Genomic DNA, 15,145 nt, shown 5'->3' with positions numbered 1-15,145 from the left:
TCTACTAAAAATATAAAAATTAGCTGGGCATGGTGGAGCACACCTGTAGTCCCAGCTACTTGGGAGGCTGAGGCAGGAGAATTGCTTGAACCCAGGAGGCAGAGGTTGCAGTCAGCTGAGATCGTGCCATTGCATTACAGCCTGGGCAACACAGCAAGACTCCATCTCAGAAAAAAAAAAATTAGCCAGGCATTGTGGTGGGTGCCTGTAATCTCAGCTACTTGGGAGGCTGAGGCAGGAGAATCACTTGAACCTGGGAGGCAGAGGTTGAAGTGAACTGAGATTGCACCACTGCACTTCTGCACGGGCCACAGAGCAAGACTCCATCTCAAAAAAATAAAAAAGGAAAGGAGGGGGGAGGGGAAGGGGCAGGAGTTAGAGAAGAGGAGGAGGGAGGGAGTAGGAGGAGAAGAAGGAGGAGAGAAGAGAAAGAAGGAAAAGGGGGAGAAAGATGGGGGAGGGGAGAAGAAGAAAAGGAAGAAGAAGAGAAAGAAGGGGACCTCAGACTTCAGATGGGTCTGCAAGGCTCCTCCCTCTCAGGATCTACCCATCCTGCCCCGAAACCTGCTGTGTGGCCTGCTGTTCCTCGATGTAGCGGGATGTGGCCGAGACGGCGCTAGCATCCAGCAGGTCACTGGGTGACTTCTGGGCAGCTGGTTTGCCCGCCAGCATCTGCAGGGGCACAGAATGTAGATTTGGGGAGGGACACCAACTCGTAGCGGGGCATGTGAGGCAAGTCCCCATGGTGGTGAGTCAGGGAGGCAGACTCTGGCGCCAGACAGCCTGCAATCCTCACTCACCACTTACTAACAAGGTGACCCAGGGACCCCATCATTTGACCTCTCTGTGCCTCAGTTTCTTCATCTGTAAAATGCAGAAAGCAGGCCAAGTATGGTGGCTCATGCTTGTAATCCCAGAACTTTGGTAGGTGAAGGTGGGCAGATCACCTGAGGTCAGGAGTCCAAGACCAGCCTGGACAACGTGAAACCCTGTCTCTACTAAAAATACAAAAAATTTGCCAGGTGTGGTGGTGCACGCCTATAATCCCAGCTACTCAGGAGGCTGAGGTAGGAGAATCACTTGAACTCGGGAGGTGGTGGTTGTAGTGAGCCAAGATCGCGCCACTGCACTCCAGCCTGGGCAACAGAGCAAGACTCCATCTCAAAAAAAAAAAAAGGGAAAGAGAGAGAAAAAGGCAGGCATACATCCTGGAAACAGCTGCATACAGGACAAATGGCACGGAAGCAGAAAGGAGATAGGTACACAGGCCTCCAGCCCTCCTTTGCAATAAGAAACCAGTATAGAGCCAGAGGAGACAGTAGAGAGGAGCCCACGGACACATACACACAGAGAGGTTCAGGTGCACACGCCCAGAAAGTGCAGGCAGGTGGACAGCAAGAAGACAACTGCACACAGGATGGGCACTGTCACAGAAGGGACAGGTGAACACATGCAGAGGGATCTGGCTTGTACTCAACGGTGTGGTCACCCCCAGGTGCTCAGGTGGGCAGGGTGGATCAGGAAGGCTTACCTCTCTGCTATTCCTCTCCAGGAAGGCTACGGCTGTTGGGCTGACCATATGGTCCTTCATTTCCTGGAGGTGAAGACAGCATTAGGGAGGAAAGACACTCATGCTGGGTGTCGCTCATGCCTGTAATCCCGGCACTTTGAGAGGCCAAATTAGATGGATCACCTGAGGTCGGGAGTTCGAGACCAGCCTGGCCAACACGGTGAAACCCCGTCTCTAACTAAAAACACAAAAGATAGCCAGATATGATGGCGGGCGCCTGTACTCTCAGCTACTCAGGAGAATGAGACACAAGAATCGCTTGAATCCGGGAGGCGGAAGTTGCAGTGAGCTGAGATTGTACCACTGGACTCCAGCCTGGGCGACAGAGTGAGAATCCATCTCAAAAAGAAAAGACACTCACACCTCCCCCACTCTTCCCTGCAGGACCTCTACTCACCTGGACGGCCTCTCGCATCCGCTCCACGAACACCTTTCTCTCCTGCAGGTCCCCGGCCGGGAGCTTGAACTTGCCTGGGTTGGCTTCCACTATGCGTGGGCTGAGAGTCAAGGGTCAAGGCCAGAGTCAGACATCATCACCCTCCCTAGGGGTCCGGCCCTCCCCGAGGGCGAGCTCCCAGGCCCCTACCACCGCAGGGGGCTCCCCCATGCCAACCCCCGCCCCAAGGCTCCAGGATATCGATGGTCTCTTCCAGGTCCTCGAGGTCCCACTCGATGCTGCGCAGGCCATTCCGCAACTCATTGGTCGTCCAGTCCAGCTCCTCCCGTCCGACCGCCGCGCTCTCCTGCAGGAGCTCGCACCAGCGCTGGTACAGCCCGCGGGCCGTGTTCACCGCCTTCTGCACCTCGCTGCGGGCAGGGGCACGGCGGGCGCGGCTGGGGGCAGGCGGTCCTTCCGCCCGCCTCTGCCCCCGACTGCAAACCCAAACGCATGGGGGACTCCGGAGACCCCAGTATCCCCCTGCGTGCGCCTCCCACTCTGCACCCCGACGGCCCTGCCCAGCCCGCCTGGCATGCTGGGGCCAGCACCCGGGCACTGGCTGGCTTGGGGACGGAGCACCCTCCGCCCTCCCCCGTCGCTGTCACTCACCCTCGGACTACAAAAAAGGGGTCTTCGAGAGACATGTCAGTCCTCCTCCCCCCCAGGTCGAACCCCCTCCTGGCCTGGGTTCGCGGGCTGGTTCCCTCGCAGCTGAGAACGCGCTGCCGCCCCCGCCCGCTTCACGTCACCATCGAGAGCGGGGCCGCCAGGGGAGAAAGAGAGGCCTCGGAGGCCCGATGTGCGGGCACTTCCGCTCTCTCCGCAGCCATCTTAGTTGTGGGCAGAGGCAGTTTCCGGTCCACATGCTCCGCCCCTTGGCCCTCTTGTGCCGCCCCGTAGAGGGCGGTGTCCGAGTTCTGGTTGAGCCTGTTTGGATCCGAGTTCGGAATCTCGGTTCGAGACCCATTCCCTCGGATTGTTGCTGCGCAACCTCAGTTTCCTTTCCTAGCATGGGCAATGTAAATAATGATAGCCTCCCTTATTTCTGACGGCTGGGGATTATGGCTGGGGAAGGGGTTCATTCGATTCGTTGAATCTTTTCATGGACTCCCTAAGCTGGCACTTCGGAGATCGTCCCAGTCCAGGGTCCCGAGTTTCAGGTTTGGGCATGGTGTATGGGAGACGCGGTACTCTCTTCTCCCCGCGGGGGCGGAGTGAGGAGCGGGCCTGCTTCTGTGGGGAGTTCTGCTGCATTCTCCCTGTCTCTTTCCTGAGAAGTGGGGGAGTTGAGGGCACTTCGAGGTCGCCTTGGGGCGAGGTCGTCTTGAGTGGGGGTCTCAGAGATGCCAGGGGCGGGGGAAGGTCATCCTGAAGAGCGTGCGTGGTGTTGGGTTTCATCAGAAGCGCGGAGTCTTTCTGGGTTCGAGCCTGGGGGTCTCGAGAGGTGTGATGGTGGCTTTGAGGATGGTCTCCCTCAGGGTAGGGGCCAGGAGTATCAGCGAAGGGACTCATAGTGTCACTCTATGTGTGATAGTGTCACTCTATGTGTGACAGTGGCGCTCTGTGTGTTGGGTGGTAAGGGGAGTCTCGGGAAAACACGTTTTGAGTGGTGGGGGGCCTGGTTTCCCCTGGAGGGTGGGCGAGTTGTCTGAGGGAGTCCTCGGAGGGTCGCCCCCTTGCGCGTCAGAGTTGCTGCGTGGGCTCTCAGACATAGTGCCTGGGCTGCGGAAGTCATTGTGGGGGTCTCAGTGGTAAGGTTAGGGAGGCGGGGACGGGGGCGTCTTCCGCAAGTGGCTGCAGTGTAGCAGCTTCGTTGAATGGGGACAAGTTTGGGAAGGGTGTTTTGGGGGGGATAATTCTTGAGTCCCCAGCTGCGGGGCGGGACGGGAGGGTGTCCCAAGACAGATGACTGTGGGGCGGGGGACAAGGATAACCTGGGAAGGGGCTTTGTATGGGGGAAATAATTGGGAAGGGGAAAGAGGGATGAGGGGGCCTCAGCGGGTCGTCTCTTGTGTATGCAGGGTCGTTCTGTAGCGTCTCTGTGAGATGGCGTCCGTGGAAGCCCTGAGGTCGCCCCTACCCGCTGCGGGGTGCTTTCTCGGCGTTACGCCTTCCTGGCCCCGGGAGGGAAGGAAGTGAAACTCTCCTTCCCTCCCACCCGGCTGGATGCGGGTCAGGAAGCCTGGGGCTCCGCTGCCCGGGCGCGGGAGGGGAGGGGCGTGGCCGGAGCGCAAAGCCCCGCCCCTCTCGCCCGCCCGGAAGCCCCCCTGCCGCCGGCTATGGCGATCACAGGCCCTGTCCTAATATGGGCAACCGGAAGCGGACCGCGCGACTGTCCTACGTCACTCCGTCCAAATTTAGTTGTGGAAGTCAGCGGGCGCCGGTGGCGGGAAGGCGCTGCGAGCCAGTGCGGGCGGAAAGTGGGGGGCGCGCCACTCCTTAAAGGGCCCGTATCAGGAATGAATGGAGCCATTCGAACAATTTTTCATCCTTTTTTGGAGGAATTGGAATTAGGATTTCTTGGAGAGACGGAGCGTAGCGGAGGGTAGGGGGAGGTTTTCTACCTGCTTTGTCTCTGCATTGCTGGGTTTCCAGCTCCCAACCGAACCCCGCCTCCCGGGGCGCGGAGGCGGAACTCGGAACCCTAGTCTGCGGGGGGCGGCAGCCACGTGTTGACGGGGGCTGTCGTGCGCGCCGGGTTCCTCCAAACCCACCCGTGGAGCTTCTTTCGCGGGAAGCTGCGGGGGGATGGCTTGGTAGGAATCACGGAAACCCGCAGCCCGGGGCGGCTCGCCGCTTACAAACAAGGGCTGGCGTACTCCAGAGACCGAAGAGCTGGAGGCCCCAGTGGCCTCCTTTCACAGCAGTAGCAAATATCGTTTGTTTAGCATATACTGGCCCAGTGACTCTGCCTTGGTTTCCCCACTGGAAGGAAGCAGATAGGACAGTGTCCTCCGCGGAGTGGAGGTGAGGGATCGGTGAGTTATTGATAAAGGGAGCGCTCTTAACCGCGCCTGGCAAGTAGTAAGAGCTGTTAGCATGATTATTGGTGCAGAAAACACTCATTAGACACACCTGGTAAATGCTAGGAACAGTGCCTACCGGGGATGTTCAGGCTGGAAGCCGGGTCTTCCCCTGTGTGAAGGGAAACTTGTCGCCCACGAGCCACTGGGGCCTCCAGACGGCGAGCATGTGGGTGGGCCCCTGAGCCCCATCCCCGGACCCCCTACCCTGGGCCAACGCGCGCAGGCGGGGCTCAAAAAAAGGAGCCCACCGGAGAGCTGAGCGTGGAGTGGGGGGATGCTCCTCCTCGCCTAGGTTCCCGTTCCCTTTCCCTGCTGGGTAAATCGCATTCTGTCGCTTTAAGGAATGTTTGGCCGCGTTTAGTTGGAAAGCCCGGATGCGTCCCTCGGATTGGGCGGGGCTTCTCAGTGACATCACTGGGGGTATAAAAGGGCCCGAGTGGCGGGCGCCGGGGCAGAGCGTCCTGGCAGTGTCACTGCGTGGGTTGGTTCGTGGGGAGACGCGTTAGCGAGCCCGTTGTCTGGAGTGCACCTGCCGCCTGTCCTATCCGTCCCGGGAGTCCCCGCTGCCGTCGCCGTCGAGTCGCCATGGAAGTGCAGAAGGAGGCACAGCGCATCATGACCCTGTCGGTGTGGAAGATGTATCACTCTCGCATGCAGCGCGGTGGCCTGCGGCTGCACCGGAGTCTGCAGCTGTCGCTGGTCATGCGCAGCGCCCGGGAACTCTACCTCTCCGCCAAGGTGGAGGCCCTCGAACCCGAGGTGTCCTTGCCGCCCGCCCGCCCCTCTGACCCTCGCCTGCACTCGCCCCGGGAAGTCGAGTCCACGGTCGAGACAGCGACCGCTGACGGCGAGCAGCCGTCTCCGGAGCCCATGGACACTCAGGAGGCGCCGACTGCCGAGGAGATCCCCGCCTGCTGTGCCCCGCGCCCAGCCAAAGTCAGCCGCAAACGACGCAGCAGCAGCCTGAGCGACGGCGGGGACGCCGGACTGGTCCCGATCAAGAAAGCCCGTCTGGAAGAAAAGGAGGAAGAGGAGGGGGTGTCATCCGAAGTCGCCGATCGCCTGCAGCCCCCTCTGGCGCAAGCGGAGGGCGCTTTTCCCAACCTGGCCCGCGTCCTGCAGAGGCGCTTCTCCGGCCTCCTGAACTGCAGCCCCGCAGCCCCTCCGACGGCGCCGCCCGCGTGCGAGGCAAAGCCCGCCTGTCGTCCAGCGGACAGCATGCTCAACGTGCTGGTGCGGGCGGTGGTGGCCTTTTGAGGACCCCGAGCGGCGCTGCCGGAGCCCAGAGCGCGCGTCGAACCGTAGGCCCCAGGGCGCAGACCGGAGGCGAGGTCACCCCCTCCTTCCCGGCGGGAGCGCCCGCGAAAACCGTGGAGAGAAGCCGCCGCCCGGGCTGCTGAGAGGCCCGGAGAGGGACTCTGTCCCCAGGGAGTCGTCGCCTTCAGTGTGCAGCGACGGCACCGAGGAGTCTGAGCCGGGGGCGCGGGCGCCTTCCGCAGAGACCTGCTGCGCCCACAGGTGCTGTCTTAGTGGACTGGGAAGTGGACCTTTCACTCTCCTGGACTGGGAGAAGGGAGGCTTGGGTTTTTTTGTTTTTTAAGATCTCAGGGTCGGACTTCATTTTGTACTGGGGGCTGTGCTGGCCCTTTGAAGGTTTTTCAAGAGTTGATTTTGCGTTTCCAACCTCAGAATTCCTGGCGCGCCCCTTCCCCCTCCACTGACATACTTGTGTAAACGGTCATCGTTGCGTCATGGGGCAGGCTTGGGGAGTTTCCTGTCGCCTTGCGTGGGTGTGGGGCCTGGGAGGAGGATCTGGTGCGTAGACCCACCCTGGAGAGTGGGAGGAGAGTGGCCTGAGTCACTTCACCCCCGCGTGCTGCTGGTTGACGTCCCGCGCCTCTGCACCTCGGGTGGGAGCGGGGGCTAATGTAGTTTCACATTGAAAATTTTCTCATCTGGTGCATTAGGGGTGGCTAGGAGGTTCCCCAGGTTCCAGCGTGCCCCTACCTCAGACACGGACACAACCCAGATGGTCTGAATCACGAGACTATGGAGGGGTGAGGGGTGGCAGTGGAAAGGCATAAGGCTGGGCTGGGACCAGTTGCTGGTGAAACTGGGCTAGTTTGGGGAGGGGGACATCTTCGACAGGGAGTTTTTGAGGGTCTGTTTACCTTTCCTGTGGTGGATTCTTTTTAATTCCGTCTAACCTGGCGTTTTGTTAGAAATGTCAGGAAAATAAAGACCATTTGAGTAAAAAGGCCGGTGCTGTCTGGTTTTCTGCTCTGGGGGAGGAGGGGCAGGGTTAAAGGGTCAGGGGCTGGCTGGGGCCCCAGGAACCGGTCTGACCGGTTACCATGTGGGCGGGAGAGGGCTGGGCCCCCTTTTCCTTGCCCGGGCATTCCCTAGCTGGTGGAGCCCCACCCCCCAGATTTGGGGGTTCCCTTGAAATTGTCCTCCAACTCTGGGATAGGGGGCTTTCTTAGTTGAGACGCTTGAGGGGTAGTGCCAAGCACAGTGTCCAAGCAGAGTTGGGGATCGATCACGCTTTGCTTCAAAGATGGCAGATCTTGCCACCTGCTTTCCCGCCCCGACGACCCCCTTAATCAACTGAATCAGCTGCGGCCGGGGTCCTAGGCCTCAGGTGGAGCTGAGCGGGTGAGCTTTGAAGGGCCCTTTACCTGGTCACCGCTGTGTGGCTCAGGCAGGGAGATGCAGCCTCAGTTTCCTCATCTGTGAAATGGGCCTCTAAGCAGCTTCTCTCCACCCGCCTTTAAGTTTCTAAAAATGCCCATTGGAGCCCTAGTTATTGGCTTGAGTCACTCCCCAGCTGGAGAATAGCCACCCCGAGAGGTGAAAGCCCTTTCAATATCCCCCACGTCGGTTTAGGAGTGGGGCTTTAGGCGCTGCCCCAGGGCGGAGGGAGGAGGGCTGGCAGGAAGACAAAGGAGTCCCAGGTGCGGGGAGTGGTGGCGGCGGGAGGCGCCGGGAAAGCGCTCGCCCCGCCCCCCGACGGCTGGCTCGGCAGCCGCTGGCTTCCCATTACCCCAGGGGAACTGACCCCAAGACTGGAAAGTAGAAGGAGGGGCAGGCCAGCCCCAAATCGTCTGCTGGTGGAATCTGGGCGCTCTGGCTCCCCTCCCGCCCAATCCACACCCCTTTCCCCTCCTGTGTGGATTGTGAAGGAGAACTTCGCACCGTTCTCCCTTAGCCAAGCTCGCCCCCACGGCTGCCTGATTCCTTCCTGGGAACACGTGGGGGGACTTTTAAAAGGCGCCACCTACTCCAAGTCCTAACCCACCCAACTCCCCCACGGAACGTGGGGGCACTGGAGCCCCATACCGCAGGCGGTAGCTCATTGCACCCGCGTCGGACTTCCTCCCCTGCGAGCCTGGCCTGGCCCGACCCGGGGAAGTCCGGGGCCCCTGGGGAGGGGGCCTCGCGCGCATCCTGTCGCAGGAACCGCCGAGCCCTTCCTTCCGCGGGAAGCGGCTTGGCCGACCCCCGCCCCCGCCAGGGCCTCTTGGGGGTTTCCGGTGCCCAGCCACCGGGGGGCTGGGGACTGAAAGTGATGGGATAGAAGATGAGGCTGGAACAAATACCCTACAGACACCTTCCCTTAAGACACACCCATCCCCAAGACCCCATTGGACTCATCAGAATAGGCAGCGTTGAATCTTGTCACAGCAAATGACATTGGTGAGGTCTGGACTAATTGGACACTAGCTCTGAAAACGAAAAAGTTCACCCATCCTGTGACCAGCAGGCCTGCAGCAGGAGACTCCAGAGAGGTGTTTGCTGCTGGCTGGTACTAAGTTGGCACAAACTGCACACAGTAGTACGCCTATATGCCCATCCTCCCAGAGGATAAGAGGCCTGAGCCAGACAGAACTACACACACAGGCCACACAGGTGATTCGGAACCAGAAACATGTTGAAGGGTGACAAAGGCCAGCTGCAGAAGTCCGGTAAGAAGCACATATTCTGGGCCCACTGTAGAGGCTCATGTCTGTAATCTCAACACTTTGGAAGGCAGAGGTGGGTGGATCACCTGAGGTCAGGAGTTCAAGACCAGCCTGGTCAACATGGTGAAACCTTGTCTCTACTAAAAATACAAAAATTAGCCTGGTGAGGTAGTGGGTGCCTGTAGTCCTAGCTACTGGAGAGGCTGAGGCAGGAGAATCGCTTGAACCCGGGAGTTGGAGGTTGCAGTGAGCCAAGATCACACCGCTGCACTCTGGCCTGGGCTACAGAGCGAGACTCCGTCTCAAAAAAAGAAAAAAGAAGCACATGTTCTGATTTTGGAGGGAGACAGCCAGGTCTACTTTCTTGCTCTGCAACCTTGAGCAAGTCACTTGACCTCTCTGGACCTGTTTCCCCAACCGTATATCGGGGACAATAATAGTCCCTGCTTTTTAGGTTTGTTGTAAGGATTAAGTGAGATTACGCATGTACAGGGCTTAGAGTGCCTGGCACATAGAAAATGCTATATGTGGCCGGGCGCGGTGGCTCACGCCTGTAATCCAAGCACTTTGGAGGCCAAGGCGGGCGGATCACCTGAGGTCAGGAGTTCAGAAACCCCGTCTTAATTAAAAAAAAAAAAAAAAAAAAGCTACATGTGCTGGGTGCCACGGCTCATGCCTGTAAGCTCAAAAATCTACAAGGCTGAGGTGGATCACTTGAGGCCAGGAGTTTTCAGTGTAATCATGGCTCAATGTAGCCTTGACCTCCCAGGCTCAAGCAATCCTCCCACCTCAGCCTCCAGAGTAGTTGGGACTACAGGTGCACATCACCACATCCAGCTAATTGTTTTTCTTCTCTCTCTTTTCTTTCTTCTCTCTCTCTCTTTCTTTCTTTCAGATGAAGTCTTGCTCTGCCACCCAGGCTGGAGTGCAGTGGCACAATCTCGGCTCTCTGCAACCTCCGCCTCCTGGGTTCAAGTGATTCTCCTGCCTGTTTCACCATGTTGCCCAGGCTGGTCTTGAACTTCTGAGCTCGGTGATCTACCTGCCTCAGCCTCCCAAAAGTGCTGGAATTACAGGTATGAGCCACCGCACCTGGCCGGAATTTTTTGTATTTTACTAGAGACAAGGTTTCACCATGTTGGCCTGGATGGTCTCCATCTCCTGACCCTGTGATCCACCCACCTCGGCCTCCCAAAGTGCTGAAATTACAGGTGTGAGCCACCGTGCCCAGCTCTTTTTTTTTTAATTTATTTTTTATCTTTTATTTTTTTTAAGATGGGGTTTCACCATGTTGGCCAGGCTTGCCTTGAACTCCTGATCTCAGGTGATCCACCCACCTTGGCCTCCCAAAGTGCTAGGATTACAGGCGTGAGCCACCGTGCCAGGCTGCTCTTTCTTTTAACAGGGTCTTGCTCTGTTGCCTGGGCTGGAGTGCAGTGGCACGATCTTGGCTCATTGCAACATCTGCCTAACAGGTTCAAGAGATTCTCCCACCTCAGCCACCTAAGTAGCTGGGATTACAATTGCACATCACTGCGCTCTGCTAATTTTTATACTTTTTGTAGACACAGAGTTTCACCATGTTGTCCAGGCTGGTCTCAAACTTCTGAGCTCAGGTGATTTGCCTGCCTCAGCTTCCCAAAATCCTGGGATTACAGGCTTGAGCCTGTAACCTGTAACCTGTAAACTGGCCATATTTATCTTTTACTTAGCATCTGTTCCCTAACTCTTTTGAATTAACTCTTTTGTTACTTCTGTTGATTCCACCAATGTCCAACCTGGTCCTGAATGAGTGAATGAGGTTGTTTTGGGTAAATAAGATTGTAAGTAATAAGCAAGTAGCTTATTTAATCAGTGGCTTCTACATGACAATCTCATTTAATCAGTGGCTTCTATGTGACTCTTAGATGGTTGAGGGGGTCAACCAACAACCGTACTATTATTATTATCATTTACAGACAGGGTCTTGCTATGTCGCCCAGGCTGGAGAACAGTAGTGCCATCATAACTCACTGCAGCCTCTATCTCCTAGGCTCAAGCAGTTCTCCCACCTCAGCCTCTGGATGAGCTGGGACTGCAGGCATGTGCCACCATGCCCAGCTAACTGTATTCATCTAATGTGTGTATATATATATATATATATATATATATGTTACCCACTTATTAATCACTTACCCTATTTAGAAGGTAACTGTTTCTTAAAAAAGGTTACAATGAAAATAAAACAGATAGCAAGGGGAGAGATGCCAGATGTAGGTGATGGGGAGGAAGGCAGCAAATCACACTGCCACATGTGTACCTATGCAACAATCTTGCATGTTCTTCACGTGTACCCCAAAACCTAAAATGCAATAAAATAAATGGGGGGAAAAAAAAGAAAAGAAAAGAAAACAATGTCAAAAGATCCTGAGACAGTAACAGTTTCGACAGTTTCAAAGAGAGATTAGCCAGCGTTAAAGACACATTGTTTCCAAGGGAAGATCATGCTTGGGCCAGAAGGAGGTAAGGTGACAAGGGAGGCATTTGCTGAGATTCAGTCCACAATATTTAAATAACATTGAATTGGGCTGGTCGCGGTGGCTCACGCCTGTAATCCCAGCACTTTGGGAGGCCGAGGCGGGCAGATCACAAGGTCAGGAGTTTGAGACCAACCAGGCCAACATGGTAATACCCTGTCTCTATTAAAAATACAAAAATTAGGCCGGGCGCGGTGGCTCAAGCCTGTAATCCCAGCACTGTGGGAGGCCGAGGCGGGTGGATCACGAGGTCAAGAGATCGAGACCATCCTGGTCAACATGGTGAGACCCCGTCTCTACTAAAAATACGAAAAATTAGCTGGGCATGGTGGCACGTGCCTGTAATCCCAGCGACTCAGGAGGCTGGGGCAGGAGAAATGCCTGAACCCGGGAGGCGGAGGTTGCGGTGAGCCGAGATCGCGCCATTGCACTCCAGCCTGGGTAACAAGAGCGAAACTCCGTCTCAAAAAAAAACAAAAAAAACAAAAAAACAAAAAAACAAAAATTAGCCAGGCGTGGTGGTGGGCACCTATAGTCCCAACTACTCCAGAGGCTGAGGTGGGAGAATCGCTTGAACCTGGGGCCAGGGGGCGGAGGTTGCAGAAGGCTGAGATTGTGCCACTGCACTTCAGCCTGGGCGACAGAGTAAGACTCTGTCTCAAAAAAAAAATTTTTTTTTTCTTTGGTAATACTTATCCCAAGTACAATTTTACCTTTGCAGAATTAAACGGTTTTTTCTGAGTTAGTCATTTCTTGTAGCCTGTTGCCTCCATGAAGGCAGGGATCAAGATGCCTAATTAAGTGGATTTTTGTGAATGAATGATGTCTTTGCAACCCTCGTTTGAGATCTGTCCTTTTTAACGTCCACTGTGTGCAGATGAGGAAACTGAGGCCCATAGAGTTTTGCTCTGCAAGATAGCAAGTAAAGGACAGCTCTAGTCAGATCCCCCATCCCGAAGCCTCCTCCCCACTCTTCCCTGCCCTGCCAAGCAGGACCCAAGGGAAGGGCGCCCCAGTTCTGCCTCTGTATATCTGGGAAAGGGCCGGGCCACAGGTCGGGACCAGCTCAGAAGCAACACCCAGACCGGTTTACCCGGTTCCAGGACCTTGGGCAAAGTCCACCCGTCCCAGGGCAGGGACGACGCAGGCTACGCCGCGGCCCAGTTGCTAGCCGGACAGGGCGGGGACTTCATCTTGTCTAGGAAATGTGAGCGGGAGGCCGAGCACTGAGGGTGGGTAGGTAGTCACTACACGGGGCGGAGCCATCCTGTGTCTATCACGCCCAAGGGCGGGACATGCAAATTAACTTCCGCATTGGCTCCCCACCCCCCCAGGCTCCGCCCCCGTACGCTGCAACCCGCGACTTCCAAGAACTCCCTGCGTGGTCAGTGGCCCGGGCCACGCCCCCTTCCCGGACTCGCGCTTCCAGTCCCAGGGAGGCGGGGGCAGAGCTTGCGGCGGAGCGGGAAGGCGGAGGCGGAGGCAGCGCCCAGGGCCTGGAGGCGTCAGACACGTGGGGAAGTCGCGGCTTCTGCACCTCCCTCGGGGGTTCGGCTCCCAATCTGGTAAAAGCGCCGAGAGAATGAAAGTGTAATGGGATTTGCCAGAGTTTGAGGCTCACACTACCCTCTGACTTGGGGGTTGCTGAAGCCTTCACTTGTATTCAGGGGGGCCGGAACCACACACCTCTGTCCAGGGGAGCGCACAACCCGCTGTGTTCAGGAGAGCCTAGACCCTACCCTGTTTTTTTACAGTGTCTCGGGGAACCCAGAACCCTAATAGCTGTGTCTAGTGGAGCTGAGATCCACACACACCTGTGTTTGGGGAGCCCAGATCTTCCCCACCTGTGTCCAGGGAAGCCCAGACCTCCGCCGGGTCTGCGAGCCTCCTGGCCCCATGGGCCCCTCCACCAGTATACCATTGAGTCTTAGTTAAGACATAATCCCCGCATTTACTGTCTCCCGCCCCATGCCCCAGCTCTCTCGCACCTCGGCGGCTGGCCGGACCCCCTGGGGTGCCGTCCTCCCAGCCGGCTGGCCACCCGACTGGCGCCAATTAATTTCCCCCTCGGCCTGTCCACCCAGGGCCTCGGCCTGTCTGGTTGCCAGCTGCTCACCCTCAGCCAGCCCGCCCCCACGGGCTCCCAGGGAATTGCTAACAGTTCTCCTCCGTGCATCCCCCTCCACCCCAATCCAGCCCACCCCACCCAGCACTGTTAATCAGAAAAAGCTGACACGACCTGGAGGCGTGACCTGAAATCGGATGGAGAAGAGGTGGGATGTTAAACTTTGGGACCCAGGGACGCTTGGGGTGGGGTGGGGGCATGGTTAAATGGAGGCAGGGGCCCCAGTTGTACCTAAGAACCCCAAATTAAAGGCTTTTGGCTTCTACATTGGACTGCAGGGAGGGCTGACTCCCTCCCACACACACCAGGTGGGCAAGGTGGAGGCCCCGCCTCGGAAATTGCCCGTCCCCCAACGCCGACACGATGCGGCAGTGACAGCTGGGCCTCCCCAGCCCGCACCCAGCTGGTTTCCTTTTCCTGTGCACGCTCTCCCGACGGGCTGGCCTTCGGCCTGGAGAGACTCCCTGGCCCCTTGGAAGGGGCTCCCCAGAGGGTCTTCCTGGACGAGGGGGAGGGGACAGGCTGGAGAACAATGGGGCTTCTGTGGCTGCAGGACGCCAGGCACTTCCTGTTAACCCTTTCCTCAGGGTGCAGTTGCAGGGAGCACCTTTCAGGTCCCGCCTTGTGTGGTGCGGGGAGAGGCAGGCCGAGGGGAAGTCTTTTTGCGGGAATTAACTGTTGGGTTAATTGAGGCTTTTATGAGTGTGATTAGGAGGGGTGAAGTGAATCACACCTTTTCTTCCTTGATGGAGTTACAGGGCTTTCTCCTTTATTGCAGAGGGCTGTGCAGCCAGGGACCGGCAGAGCTAGCTTGGGAGAAGCCTGTGCACTGAGCTCTGAGAGATTCCAGGCTTCTCCCCAGATGGGTTACACCAGGATCTCCAGGGCATGGACAGGGATGGCATTGGGGGACCCAGCCATCCCAGGTAGATCCAAGGAACAGCCGTGTCTGCAAAGAGGGCCACGATTCCTGAGCAGTTCTCTTGGCAGCCTGGGTCTCAGTTTTCCTTGGTTTGAGAAGTTCTCCCAAGGGCCCGCCAAAAGGACGTGGCAATCTAGGAGCTCCCTAAGGGGCACGAGTGGGCCAGGAGCCTTGGAAACGGTTTGTTCCTTCTGGGAGCACTGGGAAGTCCTGTCGAGGGAATTAGCTGCTTTGTTAATTGAGGCTTCAAGCCAAGTCCCCTCTGTTTACACAGAGAGTCTAAGAAGTGCTCTCGGAAGATTACCAGAGCCGCCAAAGGCCCCTTTGCTTCTGCCCTGGAGGCTTCCGGTTTTTTGCAGATAACCTCCCCCATAGTCAAGACAGAGAATTACTGATGTTTTTGGCAGGCCAGGCCCTGAAGCTATGCTGTACTTGGGCATTTCCATGCATTCACCTTTTTTTTTTTTTTGGAGACAGGGTTTCACCATGTTGGCCAGGATGGTCTGGATCTCTTGACCTCGTCATCCGCCCACCTTAGCCTCCCAAAGTGCTGGAATTACAGGCGTGAGCGACTGCGCCCTGCCA

The 15,145-nt window shown here is 57.1% G+C and overlaps 2 protein-coding genes across 3 annotated transcripts in view; one reads left to right on the top strand and one right to left on the bottom strand.

The window, feature by feature from the left end:
• STX10 (syntaxin 10) overlaps positions 1–2,847 on the bottom strand; it is a 4,397-nt gene extending 1,550 nt beyond the window's left edge. For both annotated transcript variants that reach the window (XM_017497686.2, XM_017497685.2), the window contains exons 1-5: positions 2,619–2,847; positions 2,208–2,377; positions 1,968–2,062; positions 1,532–1,594; positions 565–672 (exon numbers count right to left, since the gene is read on the bottom strand). In XM_017497686.2, the coding sequence (XP_017353175.1) occupies positions 565–672; positions 1,532–1,594; positions 1,968–2,062; positions 2,208–2,377; positions 2,619–2,653 (471 nt within the window). In that variant the 5' untranslated portion in view covers positions 2,654–2,847. The remainder of the gene's footprint in view (positions 1–564; positions 673–1,531; positions 1,595–1,967; positions 2,063–2,207; positions 2,378–2,618) is intronic.
• Positions 2,848–4,252: 1,405 nt separating this feature from the next.
• IER2 (immediate early response 2) lies at positions 4,253–7,292 on the top strand. The gene has a single exon (XM_017497687.2). The coding sequence runs from the start codon at positions 5,621–5,623 to the stop codon at positions 6,290–6,292; it is 672 nt and encodes a 223-aa protein (XP_017353176.1). The 5' UTR covers positions 4,253–5,620; the 3' UTR covers positions 6,293–7,292.
• The last annotated feature ends 7,853 nt before the right edge of the window (positions 7,293–15,145 follow it).

Source organism: Cebus imitator, unplaced genomic scaffold, assembly GCF_001604975.1.
Source record: "Cebus imitator isolate Cc_AM_T3 unplaced genomic scaffold, Cebus_imitator-1.0 Scaffold234, whole genome shotgun sequence".
Classification (NCBI taxonomy): Eukaryota; Metazoa; Chordata; class Mammalia; order Primates; family Cebidae; genus Cebus; species Cebus imitator.
Note: the sequence above shows the minus strand (reverse complement) of the source record. Positions and strands in the feature narration are given on the sequence as shown.

Excerpts from the sequence above, each read along its gene's own strand:
- IER2 (XM_017497687.2), top strand. The coding sequence starts at position 5,621 with ATGGAAGTGCAGAAGGAGGCACAGCGCATCATGACCCTGTCGGTGTGG.